The sequence below is a fragment of the Panulirus ornatus genome, chromosome 59 (assembly GCF_036320965.1).
Source record: "Panulirus ornatus isolate Po-2019 chromosome 59, ASM3632096v1, whole genome shotgun sequence".
In the NCBI taxonomy this organism is placed as follows: domain Eukaryota; kingdom Metazoa; phylum Arthropoda; class Malacostraca; order Decapoda; family Palinuridae; genus Panulirus; species Panulirus ornatus.
The window spans coordinates 7410781-7430820 of record NC_092282.1 but is presented as its reverse complement, the minus strand read 5'-3'; the positions used below and the strand labels follow the sequence as shown (position 1 = coordinate 7430820).

At 37.9% G+C, this 20040-nt stretch overlaps 1 protein-coding gene across 16 annotated transcripts in view; it reads right to left on the bottom strand.

Moving 5' to 3' along the window:
* The window catches only part of LOC139767094 (uncharacterized), a 55743-nt gene extending 36882 nt beyond the window's left edge, over positions 1-18861 (bottom strand). For 10 of the 16 annotated variants that reach the window (XR_011716984.1, XR_011716988.1, XR_011716985.1 and 7 more), the window contains exons 1-3: positions 18771-18861; positions 13342-13861; positions 5587-5628 (exon numbers count right to left, since the gene is read on the bottom strand). Coding sequence is in view for 7 of the 16 variants with exons in the window: in XM_071696069.1 (XP_071552170.1) it covers positions 5587-5628; positions 13342-13859 (560 nt within the window). In the remaining 9 variants the exon portion in view is untranslated. The other 6 variants (XR_011716992.1, XM_071696073.1, XM_071696070.1 and 3 more) reach the window with 5 other exon arrangements.
* Between the last annotated feature and the right edge of the window lie 1179 nt (positions 18862-20040).

The following is a 20040-nucleotide window of genomic DNA, read 5'->3' as shown; positions in this document are numbered from 1 at the left end:
AACTGAGTACTTAGAACAAACACTGCCTGCCTAGCAACCACAAACACTCAACACCTACACAACACTCCAAAGACCCTCTCAATACAATCTCATCAACACACTTAGCAGTCAATTCTTTGCAACAGCACTATAACCCCCCAAAATAATCCACTCCATAACTGATCACTGTCGTCCATCCTAAACCAAAAACCAAACACTGATAAAAAGCATACACAAAGAAATGACCACAGAAACCCTAAACAACCACCCTCCCAACTCAGTCTTACATTCCACCCCACCAGACACATTCATCAGAAGCTATACACCCGATAAAAACGAGTCACACTTTAGTGTACGGATATTACATATCCTGATAACACTACTGACAATGTTTCAACATATCATAAGATCCTTCATGCCTACGATGCTACTACAGCAGTGCAAACAGAAAATACTGACATCTTAAATGCCTTGAATTCAGATGCACACACATTACTTCACTTTTATGAGCTATGGTCCTGCACAGTGTATGTGGTCAATTTCCCAACTGCTGCCCGAGCCCCATAAAGGTAAACGGGAATCCTGGAGCAGGAAGTCTGTCAATCAGTCAGTCAATAAGTGCATGAGGTAGATCCTTTATCATTCATGAAGTACCAGCATTATAGAAAATCTAAAAAATATAAAAAATTGCCAAATCACAGCTAGTCTAGGTTATAAACAATATAAAAAAATAGGGTAATCATAGTAATAGTTTTTACATTTTCATAACTAATTTTGTCAAAATATTTCCCTACTGTAGTACACATATGCAATTCTTGATATAATTCAAACAATGAATGTCATGCTCAACACGCTTACAGTGTCGTCCTGAAATTTGTAAGTACACGTGAAACATGACCTTAAATACTGTTAGTGTTAGGTTATATTCATGAAAAAATTATGTGTAATCACAGCAAAATTTAATGTCTTCAAAACAAATTTAGAGAAAACATTTCCCTTACCCTAACATGAATATACATTCTTGACATAATCCAAACATCAATGAATGTCATGCTTAGCATGCTTACAGTGTCATACTGAAGTGTGTAACGATAAATGAAACTTTAAATAATGTTTTACTCATTAAAGAAGGCCAACAGGTAAAATTAGAGCGAAGAAAAATTACCACTTATACTCTGTCATGGCATGAAAAAAATGCCTAAAAATTTATTCAGCCAGAAGCCTACAAGACTGTAAAATTACAACACACCAAGGAGGATAAAATCTGACATACAAGGGTTATTCATTCATCTAACTATATCCAATATAACATCACGTAATTTTCTTAAAATGAATCCCATGTATAACTGTGCTTAAAAGGTCATATGAAAGGCTGACGGTAAACAAGACATATCCACGTGTGCCAGAGGAAGTACCATATATTGGGATTCCTATGGGAGCACCTAATATAAAAAATTGGCCTCTTTATAAAGACATTAAAGAGGTTTGTCCTGTAGGCAAATAAATACTATGCTCATGACACCTGATGTGCTGCATTCCCCAGCAAGGCCAAGCCTCCACTCAGCTGCATAACTGTACTTGGCCACACAAAATTACTATTCTCAACAGTGAAATCAATTGCAACATAGATTTGTGTGAACTACAACGCTGGCTTACTTCATCTAAATATCATTATCAAACATGAGATAATCAAGAGAGTAGACTGAACAGCCTCCAAAGCAATATACCTTGAAAAATTTGAGAGCTAGGTTTTCCCCCTTCCTTTTAGCAAAAAGTGTTTCCCTTGTGTGATATATAAAGTTATGATCATTTCTATCTGGCTTTAACTGTTACTGCTGAGTATTCACTTGCATACAGTTATGCTATCAATCTAAACCTCTAACCTCTCCATAAGGTTTTCTGCCTGCTACTGCTCAACCCAAGCTTATTCAAGATGCATAAAACCTTTATTATTCTTATAAAATAATAAATAAACAATATAAAAGTAAATTTTGACATGTATAAGTTGTTTGGCCTCCAGTACAATGAATAATAGTTAAGAATGTTACCATCTGGCATCATATATAAATGAGTGGAGTGACTGAATGGTTGAAATGCTTTCAACACTAAAATTGGCCAAAAATATTGATGAAAAAAAGAAAAGGTGATAATACCAAAATTACTTCTCTCTGATAACGTACTATGACCAGAAAAATACATATGTACAATTTTGCTCAACTGACATACTCAGTGTTTTAAAACAAATTACAATTTCAAAAGGGAGGCACCCAAATGTCTGAAATATTTAATTCTATGGTCAGTGCCCTAGAAATTATACAAATAGCTGAATCATGTCTGTCTGGTTAGTGGTTAAAAGTTGTTACCAATCTGGATTACAACTAAAAATCTAAGTGGTACAAGTTCAGCACTGAATATTTTTCATTTAAAACATGCGAATTAGTATTCTGAAATTAAGACAGCCACTAAACTTAACCCTAGTGTATAAAATCTATTTCACAACCAAAAGAACTTATAACAGCATTACTGATTTGCCTTTATTAAAAGAAAACTTCATACTTCAAGGAAAGATTGAGAAAAAATAAATCTATACAGCGAACTCAGCCCTGCCATTACATCTCAATATGTTGCCTGTATATTTTCTTGTTTTTGAGTTAAAATATGGGCTTTTTCTTAATATGATAAATTCAATTGACTCATGGTTAGTTACTGATAGAGGAAAAATATATCACCCTCACTAAGCACAGGCACTTGGATGGGTGTACCCTACCATGTCAAGACAAAGGTTGATAAAGAATTTAATCTCTCACTTTTTTAAATGTCTGGAAATGCATTTCTAATCTTATAAGAATATGTATCAAAGCTTTTCTTGTGTGTTCTGTGCATATAGTGGTAGCCAAGTTTGCTGGTAGCCACAGTGTGTGTGTGTTAATTCTGGTTCCCATAAGACACCTAGGGAAATTTCATTCTTTTTAAATCATCAGTTCAGCATTTTCTAACAATAACTTACTTCTCAACATGAACAAGAAAAACAAAAAATTAAAATGCCAAACCTAAAAACTTTATTCTTTTTTGTTGGTAATGCAATATAAAAGCTCAAAATGATCATTCCTTGAGTGCAAAATTGCACTTATTAAAGACAGTCCTTCAAATCATATGAGGCACCCAAAAGCTTAAATTTCAAAATAATCCATGAAAACTATTGCTAGAGTATGGATATCAACTGTTTACAGGCGGCAAATGATAAAAATGTCATTACCATACCACAATATAGCCTACAAGTCTTACAACCTTATGAAACTTTGTAAAACTGGTGAAATGAAGTCTTGCTATTATGCACAAAAAGTTATGCAGTTGAATAATATTCAATAATCTTTCGTAAAAAAAATCACCTAATATGCACATAGAAATGTTTTCAAGAAGCCTCTAAAGGTTGTCATAATAAGAAAACAATGAAAATATATCTACATACTCTACTTCTACAGTTTACAGACACTCAAGACAAAATCTGAAGACCATTCAGAATTTTCAGGTGATTTCTCTATGCAAGGCACATCAGAGTCCTCTGAATCTCCCTGCAAACCACGTATTAGTACTGAGCATTTCAGAATGAAGAGACATGAGAGCTTTCACCTGAAGTTGAACTTCATACTTGATTACTGTTCCCTGCGTTAGCAAGGTAATGCAAGGAACTGATAAAGAAATGTCGCATTCACCCATATCCATTGTCATGAGCAATGCACCAAAACTACAGCTCCCTATCCACAATCAGGCCACACCTTTCCATGGTTTAGCCCACCCACTTCACATGCCCTGGTTCAGTCTGAGGACAGCACATCAATCCCTGTATACCACATCATTCCAATTCACCCTCATTTCAGGCCCTAATCACTCGAAAGCTTTTTCACTTCATCCTTCAATTCCAATTTGGTTTATCCCTTCTCCTTGTTCGCTCCACTTCTAACAGATTTATCCTCTTTTATTAACCTCTCCTTACTTATTCTCTCCATATGTCCAAAACCATTTAAGCATATCCTCTTCAGCTCTCTCAACCACACTCTTTTAATATCCATCTCTCTCTCTCTTACCCCTTTATCAATTGCTCAATTGAATCACCTCACACCTCATAATTTTCAAATATTTCATTTCCAATGCTTCCACCCTTATCTGTCCATCCTCATCTAGAGCCCATTCCTCACACTCGTATAACACTGTTGGTACAACTATACCTTTAAACATACCCATTTCTGCCCTTTCAGACAATGAACTCGCCTTCCATTCATTCACCAGCACTCCCAAAACCATCACCCCATAGCCAACCATATAACTTTCTTCTGCTTCCATGGTTCCATTTGCTGCCATGCCCACTCCTAGGTAAATAGAACACTTCACTCCTCCAATTTTTCTCCATCCAAACTCACACTCTACCTAACCTGATCCTCAACCCAGCTAACATAACAATCCTGCTTTCATCCATAATGCATCATCATCAGCAAAACACAATTAACTTGCTCCAAAGCTCTCTTATCCACTACAGACTGCATACTCTGCAGGAAAGGATGGAGGCTTTGAAAGCAAGTTGGTTGTATGCTGACGATACAGAACTGGTGGCAGTGTTCAACTACCGAGTATATCTATGTAATATAATTCTATTAAGTTTTTGCAAGGTTTTATTTTTCAACTATTAAATTCAACACCAGGTGACTTGCAGGAAATTTACCGATTTGAAAAAAGATAAAAAATATCAATTCCTTTATTTTGGTTTCCTATTATAAAGTGAAAGAAACACAAAGTTAAAGGATTTTCATAAAAAAGCGATCTAACATATCTTAAGTGGCCATGGCTGATGTTAATATATAGATCCTCAAGAGAGTGGTGGAGGATGGGTTCTGGAGGATGTGCATCATTAAAATACTCTCCTCATTATCAAATGAAAGAAAGGCATGAAGAAGAAAAGGATCTATACAATAAAAAGAGCTATCATTTTGTATGGCTGCTGCATTATGCTGAATGTAACAAGTAAATCCCCTAGGGGAGTGGTGGGGAAATTGTGGGAAGGTGCACATCACATGCACATTGCCTGTGTAAGGTAGAAACCAAGGATACATCTAATATTGGCAAGTAATTCAAACTAAGATTTGCATTACTAGTAAGTCTCCCAGCACTTCCCAAACAGTCACCTGTGTAGCCCTCCCTGCACTAAACACTGTTATCTAAAATTTGCCGAATATTAAATGGCGTCAAAAACGTCTCCAGTAAGATATCTTGGGGAAACACTCTCGTACCCAACATATTCTCAAAAACAAAACTGCCTAGTTCCAGCAGATGCTGCTTAATAAAGCTTTTCTCATGTATACATGCATACAATCTAATCTCGATTATTCATTTTGAGATCAAACGTTTTCTTGATTACCTATGCATTTTGGCCCAACATATATATATGTTAAATACTATACCACCCCCAAGAAAAAGTTTAAATTTTTTCCATACTGAACTCAAAATCAATATTCTTTCATCATATGTCTAGAAATATTTTATCATGCATATTAAACCAAAAACTTTCAATCAATTAAAGTATAGAGCAAAATCATAAAGAAAATATGAACAAACCTCATCCTGCAATCATTTCGAATTCGCGCTGCCATGGCATCACTGAAAACGTCACATAAACATTCACTATTAAATAAATAATTTGCTTATACATTGCAAGATATTCTAAAGCCAAACATAGTGTCTTTAAATAAAAGCAGATTTGAAGATATTACGAGTGTCATTCAACAACTCCAAATTTTGCAAATGGAATACGACACTCATAGTATTACCATAGGACTAACATATCAAAAGGAGCTAATAATACTCATTAATCCAATGAATGTAGCTAAATGTTTTACACAATTTGTTTAACATAAAACTGTCAGCAAAGAGTACTCTACAAAGTCACTGGGGACCTGAGCATGAAAGGGGTCAAGGGCTGTTTAAAGACAAAGGTAAGGCCCAGCTAATCTTTCACAGGCTGATCTACTTGGAACTTGTGGAATATCACATCAACTTGTGATTGTACAAAAACAGGGTTTGTTTGTTTATTCAACATATACAGAGTATAAAAGTGTAAAAATACATTGATACAGTCCATGTGCAGGGCAGGGAAACAAAACATGTGTGTGCTGTGCAGGGAATGCACATATTCAAAAAATACCCATTCTGTTCATAATGGTATTGTAAACATGTATCCTGACCCTTTCACACCATACATAAATCAATCCATTCATACAAACACTGCACTTGTACACAATGTTAAACGCCTACAGCTTACAGTTACTGCCTCAATATTACCACACTGAAGTCCTGGTTATCCAGCTGGTCAAGTGAGTTTCCATTCATTAAGTGCCTAGATTTTACAATAGAGCATAATAAACAGGAAAAAATAATATATATATATATATATATATATATATATATATATATATATATATATATATATATATATATATATATTTTTTCAAACTATTCGCCATTTCCCGCGTTAGCGAGGTAGCGTTAAGAACAGAGGACTGGGCCTTTTTTGGAATATCCTCACCTGGCCCCCTCTGTTCCTTCTTTTGGGGGGGGGGGAAAAAAAAAAAAAAAAAAAAAATGAGAGGGGAGGATTTCCAGCCCCCCGCTCCCTCCCCTTTTAATCGCCTTCTACGACACGCAGGGAATACGTGGGAAGTATTCTTAATCCCGTATCCCCAGGGATAATATATATATATATCCCCCTGGGGATAGGGGAGATATATATATATATATATATATATATATATATATATATATCCCCCTGGGGATAGGGAGATATATATATATATATATATATATCCCCCTGGGGATAGGGGAGAAAGAATACTTCCCACGTATTCCCTGCGTGTCGTAGAAGGCGACTAAAAGGGGAGGGAGCGGGGGGCTGGAAATCCTCCCCTCATTTTTTTTTTTTTTTTCCAAAAGAAGGAGCAGAGAAGGGGGCAAGGTGGGGATATTCCCTCAAGGGCCCAGTTCTCTGTTCTTAACGCTACCTCGCTAACGCGGGAAATGGCGAATAGTTTGAAAGAAAAGAAAAGAAAAGATATATATATATATATATATATATATATATATATATATATATATATATAGATATATATATATATATATATATATATATTTTTTTTTATACTTTGTCGCTGTCTCCCGCGTTTGCGAGGTAGCGCAAGGAAACAGACGAAAGAAATGGCCCAACCCCCCACATACACATGTACATACACACGTCCACACACGCAAATATACATACCTACACAGCTTTCCATGGTTTACCCCGGACGCTTCACATGCCTTGATTCAATCCACTGACAGCACGTCAACCCCTGTATACCACATCGCTCCAATTCACTCTATTTCTTGCCCTCCTTTCACCCTCCTGCATGTTCAGGCCCCGATCCCACAAAATCCTTTTCACTCCATCTTTCCACCTCCAATTTGGTCTCCCACTTCTCCTCGTTCCCTCCACCTCCGACACATATATCCTCTTGGTCAATCTTTCCTCACTCATTCTCTCCATGTGCCCAAACCATTTCAAAACACCCTCTTCTGCTCTCTCAACCACGCTCTTTTTATTTCCACACATCTCTCTTACCCTTACGTTACTTACTCGATCAAACCACCTCACACCACACATTGTCCTCAAACATCTCATTTCCAGCACATCCATCCTCCTGCGCACAACTCTATCCATAGCCCACGCCTCGCAACCATACAACATTGTTGGAACCACTATTCCTTCAAACATACCCATTTTTGCTTTCCGGGATAATGTTCTCAACTTCCACACATTTTTCATGGCTCCCAAAATTTTCGCCCCCTCCCCCACCCTATGATCCACTTCCGCTTCCATGGTTCCATCCGCTGACAGATCCACTCCCAGATATCTAAAACACTTCACTTCCTCCAGTTTTTCTCCATTCAAACTCACCTCCCAATTGACTTGACCCTCAACCCTACTGTACCTAATAACCTTGCTCTTATTCACATTTACTCTTAACTTTCTTCTTCCACACACTTTACCAAACTCCGTCACCAGCTTCTGAAGTTTCTCACATATAATATATATATATATATATTTTTTTTTTTTTTTATACTTTGTCGCTGTCTCCCGCGTTTGCGAGGTAGCGCAAGGAAACAGACGAAAGAAATGGCCCAACCCCCCCCCCCATACACATGTACATACACACGTCCACACACGCAAATATACATACCTACACAGCTTTCCATGGTTTACCCAAGACGCTTCACATGCCTTGCTTCAATCCACTGACAGCACGTCAACCCCTGTATACCACATGACTCCAATTCACTCTATTTCTTGCCCTCCTTTCACCCTCCTGCATGTTCAGGCCCCGATCACACAAAATCTTTTTCACTCCATCTTTCCACCTCCAATTTGGTCTCCCTCTTCTCCTCGTTCCCTCCACCTCCGACACATATATCCTCTTGGTCAATCTCTCCTCACTCATTCTCTCCATGTGCCCAAACCATTTCAAAACACCCTCTTCTGCTCTCACAACCACGCTCTTTTTATTTCCACACATCTCTCTTACCCTTACGTTACTTACTCGATCAAACCACCTCACACCACACATTGTCCTCAAACATCTCATTTCCAGCACATCCATCCTCCTGCGCACATCTCTATCCATAGCCCACGCCTCGCAACCATACAACATTGTTGGAACCACTATTCCCTCAAACATACCCATTTTTGCTTTCCGAGATAATGTTCTCGACTTCCACACATTTTTCAAGGCTCCCAAAATTTTCGCCCCCTCCCCCACCCTATGATCCACTTCCGCTTCCATGGTTCCATCCGCTGACAGATCCACTCCCAGATATCTAAAACACTTCACTTCCTCCAGTTTTTCTCCATTCAAACTCACCTCCCAATTGACTTGACCCTCACCCCTACTGTACCTAATAACCTTGCTCTTATTCACATTTACTCTCAACTTTCTTCTTCCACACACTTTACCAAACTCAGTCACCAGCTTCTGCAGTTTCTCACATGAATCAGCCACCAGCGCTGTATCATCAGCGAACAACAACTGACTCACTTCCCAAGCTCTCTCATCCCCAACAGACTTCATACTTGCCCCTCTTTCCAGGACTCTTGCATTTACCTCCCTTACAACCCCATCCATAAACAAATTAAACAACCATGGAGACATCACACACCCCTGCCGCAAACCTACATTCACTGAGAACCAATCACTTTCCTCTCTTCCTACACGTACACATGCCTTACATCCTCGATAAAAACTTTTCACTGCTTCTAACAACTTTCCTCCCACACCATATATTCTTAATACCTTCCACAGAGCATCTCTATCAACTCTATCATATGCCTTCTCCAGATCCATAAATGCTACATACAAATCCATTTGCTTTTCTAAGTATTTCTCACATACATTCTTCAAAGCAAACACCTGATCCACACATCCTCTACCACTTCTGAAACCGCACTGCTCTTCCCCAATCTGATGCTCTGTACATGCCTTCACCCTCTCAATCAATACCCTCCCATATAATTTACCAGGAATACTCAACAAACTTATACCTCTGTAATTTGAGCACTCACTCTTATCCCCTTTGCCTTTGTACAATGGCACTATGCACGCATTCCGCCAATCCTCAGGCACCTCACCATGAGTCATACATACATTAAATAACCTTACCAACCAGTCAACAATACAGTCACCCCCTTTTTTAATAAATTTTAATAAATTTTCAAACTATTCGCCATTTCCCGCATTAGCGAGGTAGCGTTAAGAACAGAGGACTGGGCCTTGAGGGAATACCCTCACCTGGCCCAATTCTCTGTTCCTTCTTTTGGGAAGAAAAAAAAAAAAAAAAAAAAAAAAAAAAAAAAAAAAAAACGAGAGGGGAGGATTTCCAGCCCCCCGCTCCCTCCCCTTTTAGTCGCCTTCTACGACACGCAGGGAATACGTGGGAAGTATTCTTTCTCCCCTATCCCCAGGGATAATATATATATATATACATATATATATATATATATATGTATATATATATATATATATATATATATATATATATATATATATATATATATATATATATATATATATATATCTGTAGGCACATACTTGTTTTAATAGGAGTGTACCATGGACATACATATATAATAAATTTTTCTGACCACATTCTAACAAGCCATACTTACTAAATGCCCACATAAAAGTTCTGGTTCAAAATCAGGGCACCTATGACACTACCCAACATCAAAAACTGAGATACATATGTTAGCTTCAGAGCATCTCCCTTTGTGGTGAGGAAACCCTTCAAGGTTATCATCACTGAAGGTACCCTAAGAGCACCTCCCTCCCAACTGACATTTGAAGGTACCCTAAGAGCACCTCCCTTCCAACTGACATTGTTGTAATGAAAGTGATTTTGATGGGGATTTTTTTTCTTTATTTTTAGGAATAAATCTGCAAGTATTGTTCATCAGGCATCATACTGTCCATGACAAACAGGATCCTCCACCTGGGAATCAGGATATTCTTAGAGATGAGGAACAATAAACAAACAGCTTCCTCATGCTGGCATGCAAGGACTTTTGTTCCCCAACAAAAAGCCTACATCCACATGACCTTTTAGGGATGAAGACCCTATTCCACTTCAATGCATTCATCCAAACTATCATGGATGTTAAAGGAATCATCCAATTCACGTGATACTGGCAGAACCTCAAACAAGTACCATAGCCTATGATATCAAGAAGTTTATGAAGATAAGGCCCTCTTATGACGAGGGTTGGGGAGTGAGTCTTGTTTACTCAAAATGTTACTTTTTTACTTTTACAAGTGAATACTTTTTACATGGAAATGCTGCTGTCAGAATGCCCACCATGTTGCCAATGGTGCACACAAAAGTTATCTGGCTATTCACTGTGCCTGACTCAGATGGATGCCAAAGTTGCTGGTGATAGGAAAGATAATCTAAAGGCTTTATCAAATGTGTACAATACTCAAAAAGTTCACCAAATATGACTATAAATTATAACAAAGTCATCTTCAGCGAGGTTTTATCATTAATAATAGGTGAAATGAGAGCAATCTCACCAGAGTACTGCACTCCAAAGGAATCCATCCTTTCCCAGCTACTGCTTACAATACAACCCCAAAAAGTGAGGAGTTGGGTTATAACTAAATAACAGGCAAATAAGAAGTGAAGTTGAGATGGAGTATTTTGAAGTACTGGTAAATGTATTAGATGATGATATGGTATACATAGTAAGCAACAGTAAACATTCACTTCCAACACCAACCTTTCACTGCAAGCTACTTAAAATATACTTCATTGCGAGTCCACTGGGGATTCCTTTACTTGTACAACAAAATCTCATCTCAAAGTTATCATCTAACAATCACCATTATGACAATTCCAGTTTCAAGGGATGTACCATGCATGTACAGTCTTTGATACACTCTTGCACATCCTAAAACTATTTATAGTGTGTTAAGGTGAAAAATGAACTTCCCCACAAATAAAACTGCTTCTTTTCCACTTTACAAGATAAGTTGGGCTGTCAAGCAAGAACATCTCTATTCATAAACTCATCATTGCTTCTCCTGCATAAAATCACCCACCATTCCTTTAACATTGAAGCATTCCAAGCACTAATCAATGCTCTTGCTACATATAGTATCTATCTTTCCTGCAGTCTACCCCTGCTCTCTGTACACTCAGTTACACTATATTATATTTCTTAAAAGAAATCAATAATGGGCCTTAAAAGTTAATAAAAACGAGAGATAAAGCTGGGTAAGTTAACTCACTCATGGTCGTCATGCATAATGCCTATCGCTCAATGTCCACCTAGTCATAACATTCAACCTTCTGCTAAATGCTGAAGAAATTTGTATCAACATACTCTGAGACAGAATATATTGCAACTGGGGTAGAACAATTCTTTTACAATTATGATAAATAGCTCATCATGAATTTTTCAAAAAATATCTATGGGAAATAAATAATTCTACGTGAAACCATGAGTTGAAAGGAAAGCAAGATAATCATACATTAAATTACGTATATAATAAAAATGCTAAGTTACTATTATTAAAAATATGTCAACCGACACATAAACTACAAATACGTAAATTATAAAAGAAATCAAGAGTGGGAATGAAGGTAATAAGCAAACTGGTGGGTGGAGGGGGGTAGCAGGGATGGGTACTATGTTTTTCACTGCCAGACATATGAGCAAATGTTCTTATATAGTTTATGCAAATATTCAATAGTAATATGCATTCAGAAGGAAAATTTTGACATGCAATCAATCACCCATGATTTGCAAATGAAAACCCTGTGAGGGTCACCGGGAGACTGCATAAGAAAACCACGAGTTGTTGCAAATAAACAAATAGAAAAGACATTAACCATACAGGACATAGAAAAACAACATTGAGAACACGCATAAACAAATATTTTTTCATACTGATTCGTCATTTCCCGCATTAACGAGGAAGGACCAAGAACAAAAGACAAGGCCTCATTCGCTCGCATCCATTCTCTAGCTGTTATAAGTAATGCATCAAAAACAAATACAAATTTTAAACCATTTAAGAAAATTTTGAACTGATACTTCAGCTAAAGCTTGATCTCAGAATCATCAACCCTTAACATCCACTGTACACGACATTATAATGTCTCTATGTAACAGTTTGATGAACTAAAATTTCATAATTCATCCAAAAGAAACATTGCAACAGGCTTTTTGAGGTGCTCCCCTGCCAGCTGTATGAAGCATTCCCCCCAAAGATCTGAGAAATAAGCTAGAAGTGTGATCTAAAATCACCAGCATGAAACAGTTCAGATTATTACAGGTATTTTTTGCTTATATCCATCATGCTGTAGAGTCATGGCTTCACAAACTACTGCGCTACTCAGGAGCACGCACAGAATTTCTTGGCTCAATCATATGTACCAACTGGTACATATGAAAATTTAGGCTGCAGCATCAAGCAACAACATGTGAGATGCTACTGCCAGCATTAATGACCAAAAATTTTGTCTTCAGGCAGAGGCAGCAGATTCAAGAATTGTTAATGTATACATCCCTGTGATATTGAACAAAAAATAAATTACTGAGGAATATAAGCTGCAGCTGAAGTGAATGGGTAACATCCTTAAAGAGTAAATAAGGTAATGAGCACTGCATACAATTTTGCATAATCAAACTTATACAGAAGAAATAATGTATTACCAGCTGCTAAGAAATCAATGGTTAATAAAAAGTAACTGCAATAATCTAATGCAGAACTATGTTAAGTCAATTACCTGGAACCTCTAGAACGAGACCTTGATCTTGATCTCCTCCTACTTCTAGAACGGTGACGTCTATTTCGTGAATGAGAACGCCTCCTACTTCGAGAACGCGAGCGTGATCTTCTTGATCGGGACTTCTTCTTTGATGAGGAAGAAGAACTGGATTTCCGTTCTTTGCCAAAATCCTGATCTCTTGGCTTGCTCTTGCTTCTGCTGCGTGAGCTGCGCTTATCATCAGCATCTCCACTCCACTCTACCATTTCCTTGTTTTCTGGACTTCTTGACCGACTGCGTTCTTGTTGGTCATCATTCTTTTCAATGTCAGAATCTCTAATGCCATTTTCCCTCCTATCTGGTGACTGTTCATCTTCTGAACCATGATGCCTGGTGTCTCTATTATCATCAGAATGATGGCTCATCTCAGCTGACCTAGAGCGAGATCGTGATCTTGACCTACGATCGTAAGCACCACCATCACTGTCATCTGCTTCCTGCCTGACACGATTCTCTTCTTCAGAATCGGAAGACATCTCTGGAGAGAAATTATATGATTATTAGGCTTCGGCCAATGATTGTTTAAGTCATGAAAATTCAAAGATTTCCCATTTCTCAAATGTCAATAAATACTGGTAAAGCTATGCTTATACAGTAAGATACATGTCTGCAGGGATAATTTCCACAGTATATATTCCTAAAGAAATACAACAATACCCTCAAGTGATTTAAATTAACAGCAATCATTACCACATGTGATGAAATAGGGAAATTAACTGACTTTCAAGTCAAGCTAGAGATGGGGGTACTTCAGAAGCAATATTATCAACAAATAAATAACAACTGGTCTAATGCTACACCTAATAGGATTTTATGTAACTGTTTTAACTTTCATTAGAAGATACCTGGGTGTAAATAACATTATTCAATCATTATTTTGAAGCAAGCAAAATATCCATAGTTTTACCAAATTGTAGCAAGATATTCTATATTAAAAATTCCTCGACTGATTTCATCTCTGCCTGATACCAGCAATGACAAGTTGTCTGCAAACATAACAAGTTCACAATTATCTGCAGCTATCATATCACTCCCACATAAAAAAATAAGAGGCCTAAGATGGAACCTTAGTAAAACTATACACATTCTAACCTTACATCAGGCTAAACCACCAACTACTACAACTCATGTTTGAGTGGTTAGATATGATGGAAATCGGAGTACTGAATTTTCATAAGGCCAATACATTTAAATTAGGAAAATTTTTACATGACATGCACATTTTCTTAAAATCATTTTTTTTCTTTGTCGCTGTCTCCCGTGTTTGCGAGGTAGCGCAAGGAAACAGACGAAAGAAATGGCTCAACCCACCCCCATACACATGTATATACATATGTCCACACACGCAAATATACATACCTACACAGCTTTCCATGGTTTACCCCAGACGCTTCACATGCCCTGATTCAATCCACTGACAGCACGTCAACCCCGGTATACCACATCGATCCAATTCACTCTATTCCTTGCCCTCCTTTCACCCTCCTCCATGTTCAGGCCCCGATCACACAAAATCTTTTTCACTCCATCTTTCCACCTCCAATTTGGTCTCCCACTTCTCCTCGTTCCCTCCACCTCCGACACATATATCCTCTTGGTCAATCTTTCCTCACTCATTCTCTCCATGTGCCCAAACCATTTCAAAACACCCTCTTCTGCTCTCTCAACCACGCTCTTTTTATTTCCACACATCTCTCTTACCCTTACGTTACCTACTCGATCAAACCACCTCACACCACACACTGTCCTCAAACATCTCATTTCCAGCACATCCATCCTCCTGCGCACAACTCCATCCATAGCCCACGCCTCGCAACCATACAACATTGTTGGAACCACTATTCCTTCAAACATACCCATTTTTGCTTTCCGAGATAATGTTCTCGACTTCCACACATTCTTCAAGGCTCCCAGGATTTTCGCCCCCTTCCCCACCCTATGATCCACTTCCGCTTCCAAGGTTCCATCCGCTGCCAGATCCACTCCCACATATCTAAAACACTTCACTTCCTCCAGTTTTTCTGCCAATTGACTTGACCCTCAACCCTACTGTACCTAATAACCTTGCTCTTATTCACATTTACTCTTAACTTTCTTCTTTCACACACTTTACCAAATTCAGTCACCAGCTTCTGCAGTTTCTCACATGGATCAGCCACCAGCGCTGTATCATCAGCGAACAACAACTGACTCACTTCCCAAGCTCTCTCATCCCCAACTGACTTCATACTTGCCCCTCTTTCCAAAACTCTTGCATTCACCTCCCTAACAACCCCATCCATAAACAAATTAAACACCACGGAGACATCACACACCCCTGCCGCAAACCTACATTCACTGAGAACCAATCACTTTCCTCTCTTCCTACACGTACACATGCCTTACATCCTCGAGAAAAACTTTTCACTGCTTCTAACAACTTGCCTCCCACACCATATATTCTTAATACCTTCCACAGAGCATCTCTATCAACTCTATCATATGCCTTCTCCAGATCCATAAATGCTACATACAAATCCATTTGCTTTTCTAAGTATTTCTCACATACATTCTTCAAAGCAAACACCTGATCCACACATCCTCTACCACTTCTGAAACCACACTGCTCTTCCCCAATCTGATGCTCTGTACATGCCTTCACCCTCTCAATCAATACCCTCCCATATAATTTACCAGGAATACTCAACAAACTTATACCTCTGTAATTTGAGCACTCACTCTTATCCCCTTTGCCTTTGTACAATGGCACTATGCAAGCATTCCACCAATCCTCAGGCACCTCACCATGAGTCATACATACATTAAATAACCTTACCAACCAGTTTATAATATACTTCCCTCCTTTTTTAATAAATTCCACTGCAATACCATCCAAACCTGCTGCCTTGCCGGCTTTTATCTTCCACAAAGCTTTTACTACCTCTTCTCTGTTTACCAAATCGTTTTCCCTAACCCTCTCACTTTGCACACCACCTCGACCAAAACACCCTATATCTGCCACTCTATCATCAAACACATTCAACAAACCTTCAAAATACTCACTCCATCTCCTCACATCACCACTACTTGTTATCACCTCCCCATTTGCGCCCTTCCCTGAAGTTCCCATTTGCTCCCTTGTCTTATGCACTTTATTTACCTCCGTCCAGAACATCTTTTTATTCTCCCTAAAATCATTATGTGCTTTATTCTTATGAAATCATTGATGCCATGATGAAGTGATTTCAGAGAATGGGATTTTCCTTTTCCACCCAAAACTAATCTTTTGAAGTCCACCAAACTGTTGGTGGTACAAATTATGAGGAAGAAAAATGTGCTCAATAATCAACAGGTATTGTAAAATACAAACGTATGAAATCATAAATATAACCTCCCTTTCTCAATGCTTCAGATGTCCTGTAGGTCTATATATCATTAATGCAATTTCGTTATCAAGTTGTCTACATCACCTTGCCATGATACATTTTTTGTTTTTTTCATACTTGATTGCCATTTCCCACATTAGGAACAGACAAACAGAGGTCACATCCACTCTCTAGCATCATGTGTAATGCACTGAAATTGCAGCTCGCTATCCACAACCCAGCCCTACAAACCTTTCCATGGTCTATATAGTATGGAAGGTAAACATCAAGTTCAGACATCTACAGAGATGTTAAAATATGACCGTGGAGGAGGGACCTCATTGGCATTAATACGATCCCTAGGACTATACAGACATCTGAATTCACCCAACATATAAGCAAAACAATGAATAAGTTGGGTTCAAACATTACCAAGGTGGCATTCAGTGGAAAACTTGAATAATACGGGAAAGTTGGTTTTTCTACTTTACTGGCAAGTTTTCCTATATCACTCAATGAAACTGAATAAAGCTCTGTAGAACTTTTATCCCTGGGGATAGGAAAGAAAGAAAACTTCCCACATATTCCCTGCGTGCCGTAAAAGGCAACTAAAAGGGAAGGGAGCAGGGGGCTGGAAATCCTCCCCTCTTGTTTTTTTTTAATTTTCCAAAAGAAGGAACAGAGAAGGGGGCCAGGTGAGGATATTCTCTCAAAGGTCCAGTCCTCTGTTCATGACGCTACCTCGCTAACGCGGGAAATGGCGAATAGTATGAAAGAAAAGAATCTGAACTAGTGCCAGGTGAATTCTTCATTCATTTCAGCTATGCAAACAGGTCACTTTTCTAATGTCCACAACTGTGGTGTGAATATTGGAAAATGAAATAGGCATTCCTCCTATTGTTTACTACTTGCTAAATCTGAACAAAAGTGATACGAATACATTAAATATGATCTCAACTGTTCAGTTTGCTAAAAGCCTTTTATTCATTCTCTATTTGCTAAATTTAAAATTTAAAGTGTAACAAATGCCTTACAACCTCAACTGTTCATCCAGAGTGCTTTTATTCCACATTTTCCTTCGACCTCACAGCTTTGCCCACTTTGCATGAACAAAATTGAAGGGATTAGGAGTGTTACAACACACTTCATTTCTACACAACATAAGGAATCCATTACTAAATTTCGTTTAAATCAACCTTCTAGAAAACACGCGTCCGCCAAGTAAAATCTCACCGTACAACAATAAAGCATTCAATCTGTGCATATAAAATTATCTCAGACAATGTCACTTACTTCGAGTTTCGACTCGCCCTTATGATTAGCCGTGATAAATGTTTTATTCAATTACGTTACACTCTCACCATGTAGATGGCACCTAAGAGATATGGTACATGTGAGGCAAAGGTCTTAAGTGGAAGTGCCGGTGCCGGTAATTAATAGGTGGCGAAGATTTTATGCGAAGAGTCGGTGCATATCAGTTCTACCGAGTGCATATCCACGAACATGCGTTATCTTCCATAACCATATCATTCCTGCGTTGCCCTTAACTTAAGACATTTACCATGTCAATTGACGTAGAAAATTTTCAGCATCCCAACCTAGTGGTCACAGTAATTCACGATAAGTGGCATGATGCCTGAAGAGCCAGCACGACACGATCACACAACAATGGAAGACTAGCCAACTCACCCTTACAACCAATAACACTTTCCCCCGGAATTCAGTGGCACTTTACGTAGGCCTTTACTTAATCTTTGTGGTAAGAAAGCCCATCTAGCCTCCGTTCCTTGGGTGTACATTCATAGGTGCTTGATTAAGTAGAGTGCGTCGTCCCGAGATTAGTTTAACGCAAGGCAAAATTTTCGTGCAATTGGCATCATGAGCCACCACAAGCCAGCCAGAACCCTTCACGCAATCTCCATCTTGTTTACACATAACAATCTCTTGATATTTGACACCACTCTCGGCTTGATCCATACTATGTTCTAAGTCTGCTAATGGAAAAATATGATGCAAAAGAAATGCATGGAGAGACTAAATTACCTGAAAGTATTGCCGAATACCTTTAAGCTTTGATAGAATACACACAAGTGGCGGTCTCGCGGCTGGACTTTTAAGGTTACTACACTCGCTTAATCATCCTAAAATTCGTACCTTCTGTGGTGGCATAAGAAAACACTTGAATGTCTTATTTCATATTCCTATATTTTAATAAATCTAAGTATTAATTGTTTATCTTGATAAGTTTTATAAGATGAGCTACGATTTTCCATCACATATGGTTAGTCATATTTTTTACCTGCTTTCGTAGATCAATCTTAGGATCAGTAACCATTCTGTTTATATAGATAACTTACCTCTGTATTGTATCTAATAACTTTGTATAATTCTAGATTCTGTGAATTTATTTGAAATTTATTAATAAAACCTAACGAGTGTCGGATACCTCAGAAATGTTAATGGGCGTACCTATATTGTCTACAAGACTTTACAATGCTTTAAAATCCACCAAGCATAAATTCTACATTTTCTCATCACTGAAATCTATGCCTATTAAATCTATCTTTTCTCAATTTTTATGTTCTGTTAAATATCCAAGTAGAAAATTCATAGTACAAATGAGAATCTTTAGTATTTTTCCAGAAATAATTGCACATACTTAAATAATAACATCACTCACAATTCCTTTATATATATCAAGAAGTTTAATTGGTAAAAATACTTATGCAAAAAAATATTTCTGGACGTGAATTGATATGTATATAGAAGCTTTTAGTGCTCTGCTGTTACGAAGCCTCATTCTTCCTCAACCGAACCTTTGTGAATCCGAGTCCTGCATCAGTCAGCCAACATCAGAACCCAATAGTGTATATCATAAATGAAAATTTGAATAATCTACATATTAGGTTTACATAGGAACTTTAATTTCAGTAAAAAAAAAAATCCCAACAAATTACCTGAAAGATTTTGTTCTTGCTGACGACCATGGTAATGATAACGTTAATGTTGGTAATGATTGCAATGCTCATAATAATTGTATCAGTAAATTAATAGCAACTATTTCTGCTACCTTTGTAACCTGCACAATTGATATCAAAGGCATGGTTGTTACTGTTACACGCTGTACCTTTCGGTCAGACAAAAAAGTTACTTCATTAACTTATCGCAAAATGTAATGTAAATATCTTTACTCCCACTTGTATTTAGTGTCCAGTCAATCGTTTTTCTCAATAATAACTCGGTGGAAGAGGTTGCGGAGGATTTTAACTCGCATTCACTTTGAAAGTAATTTCCATTGTAATCTTCCTTTATT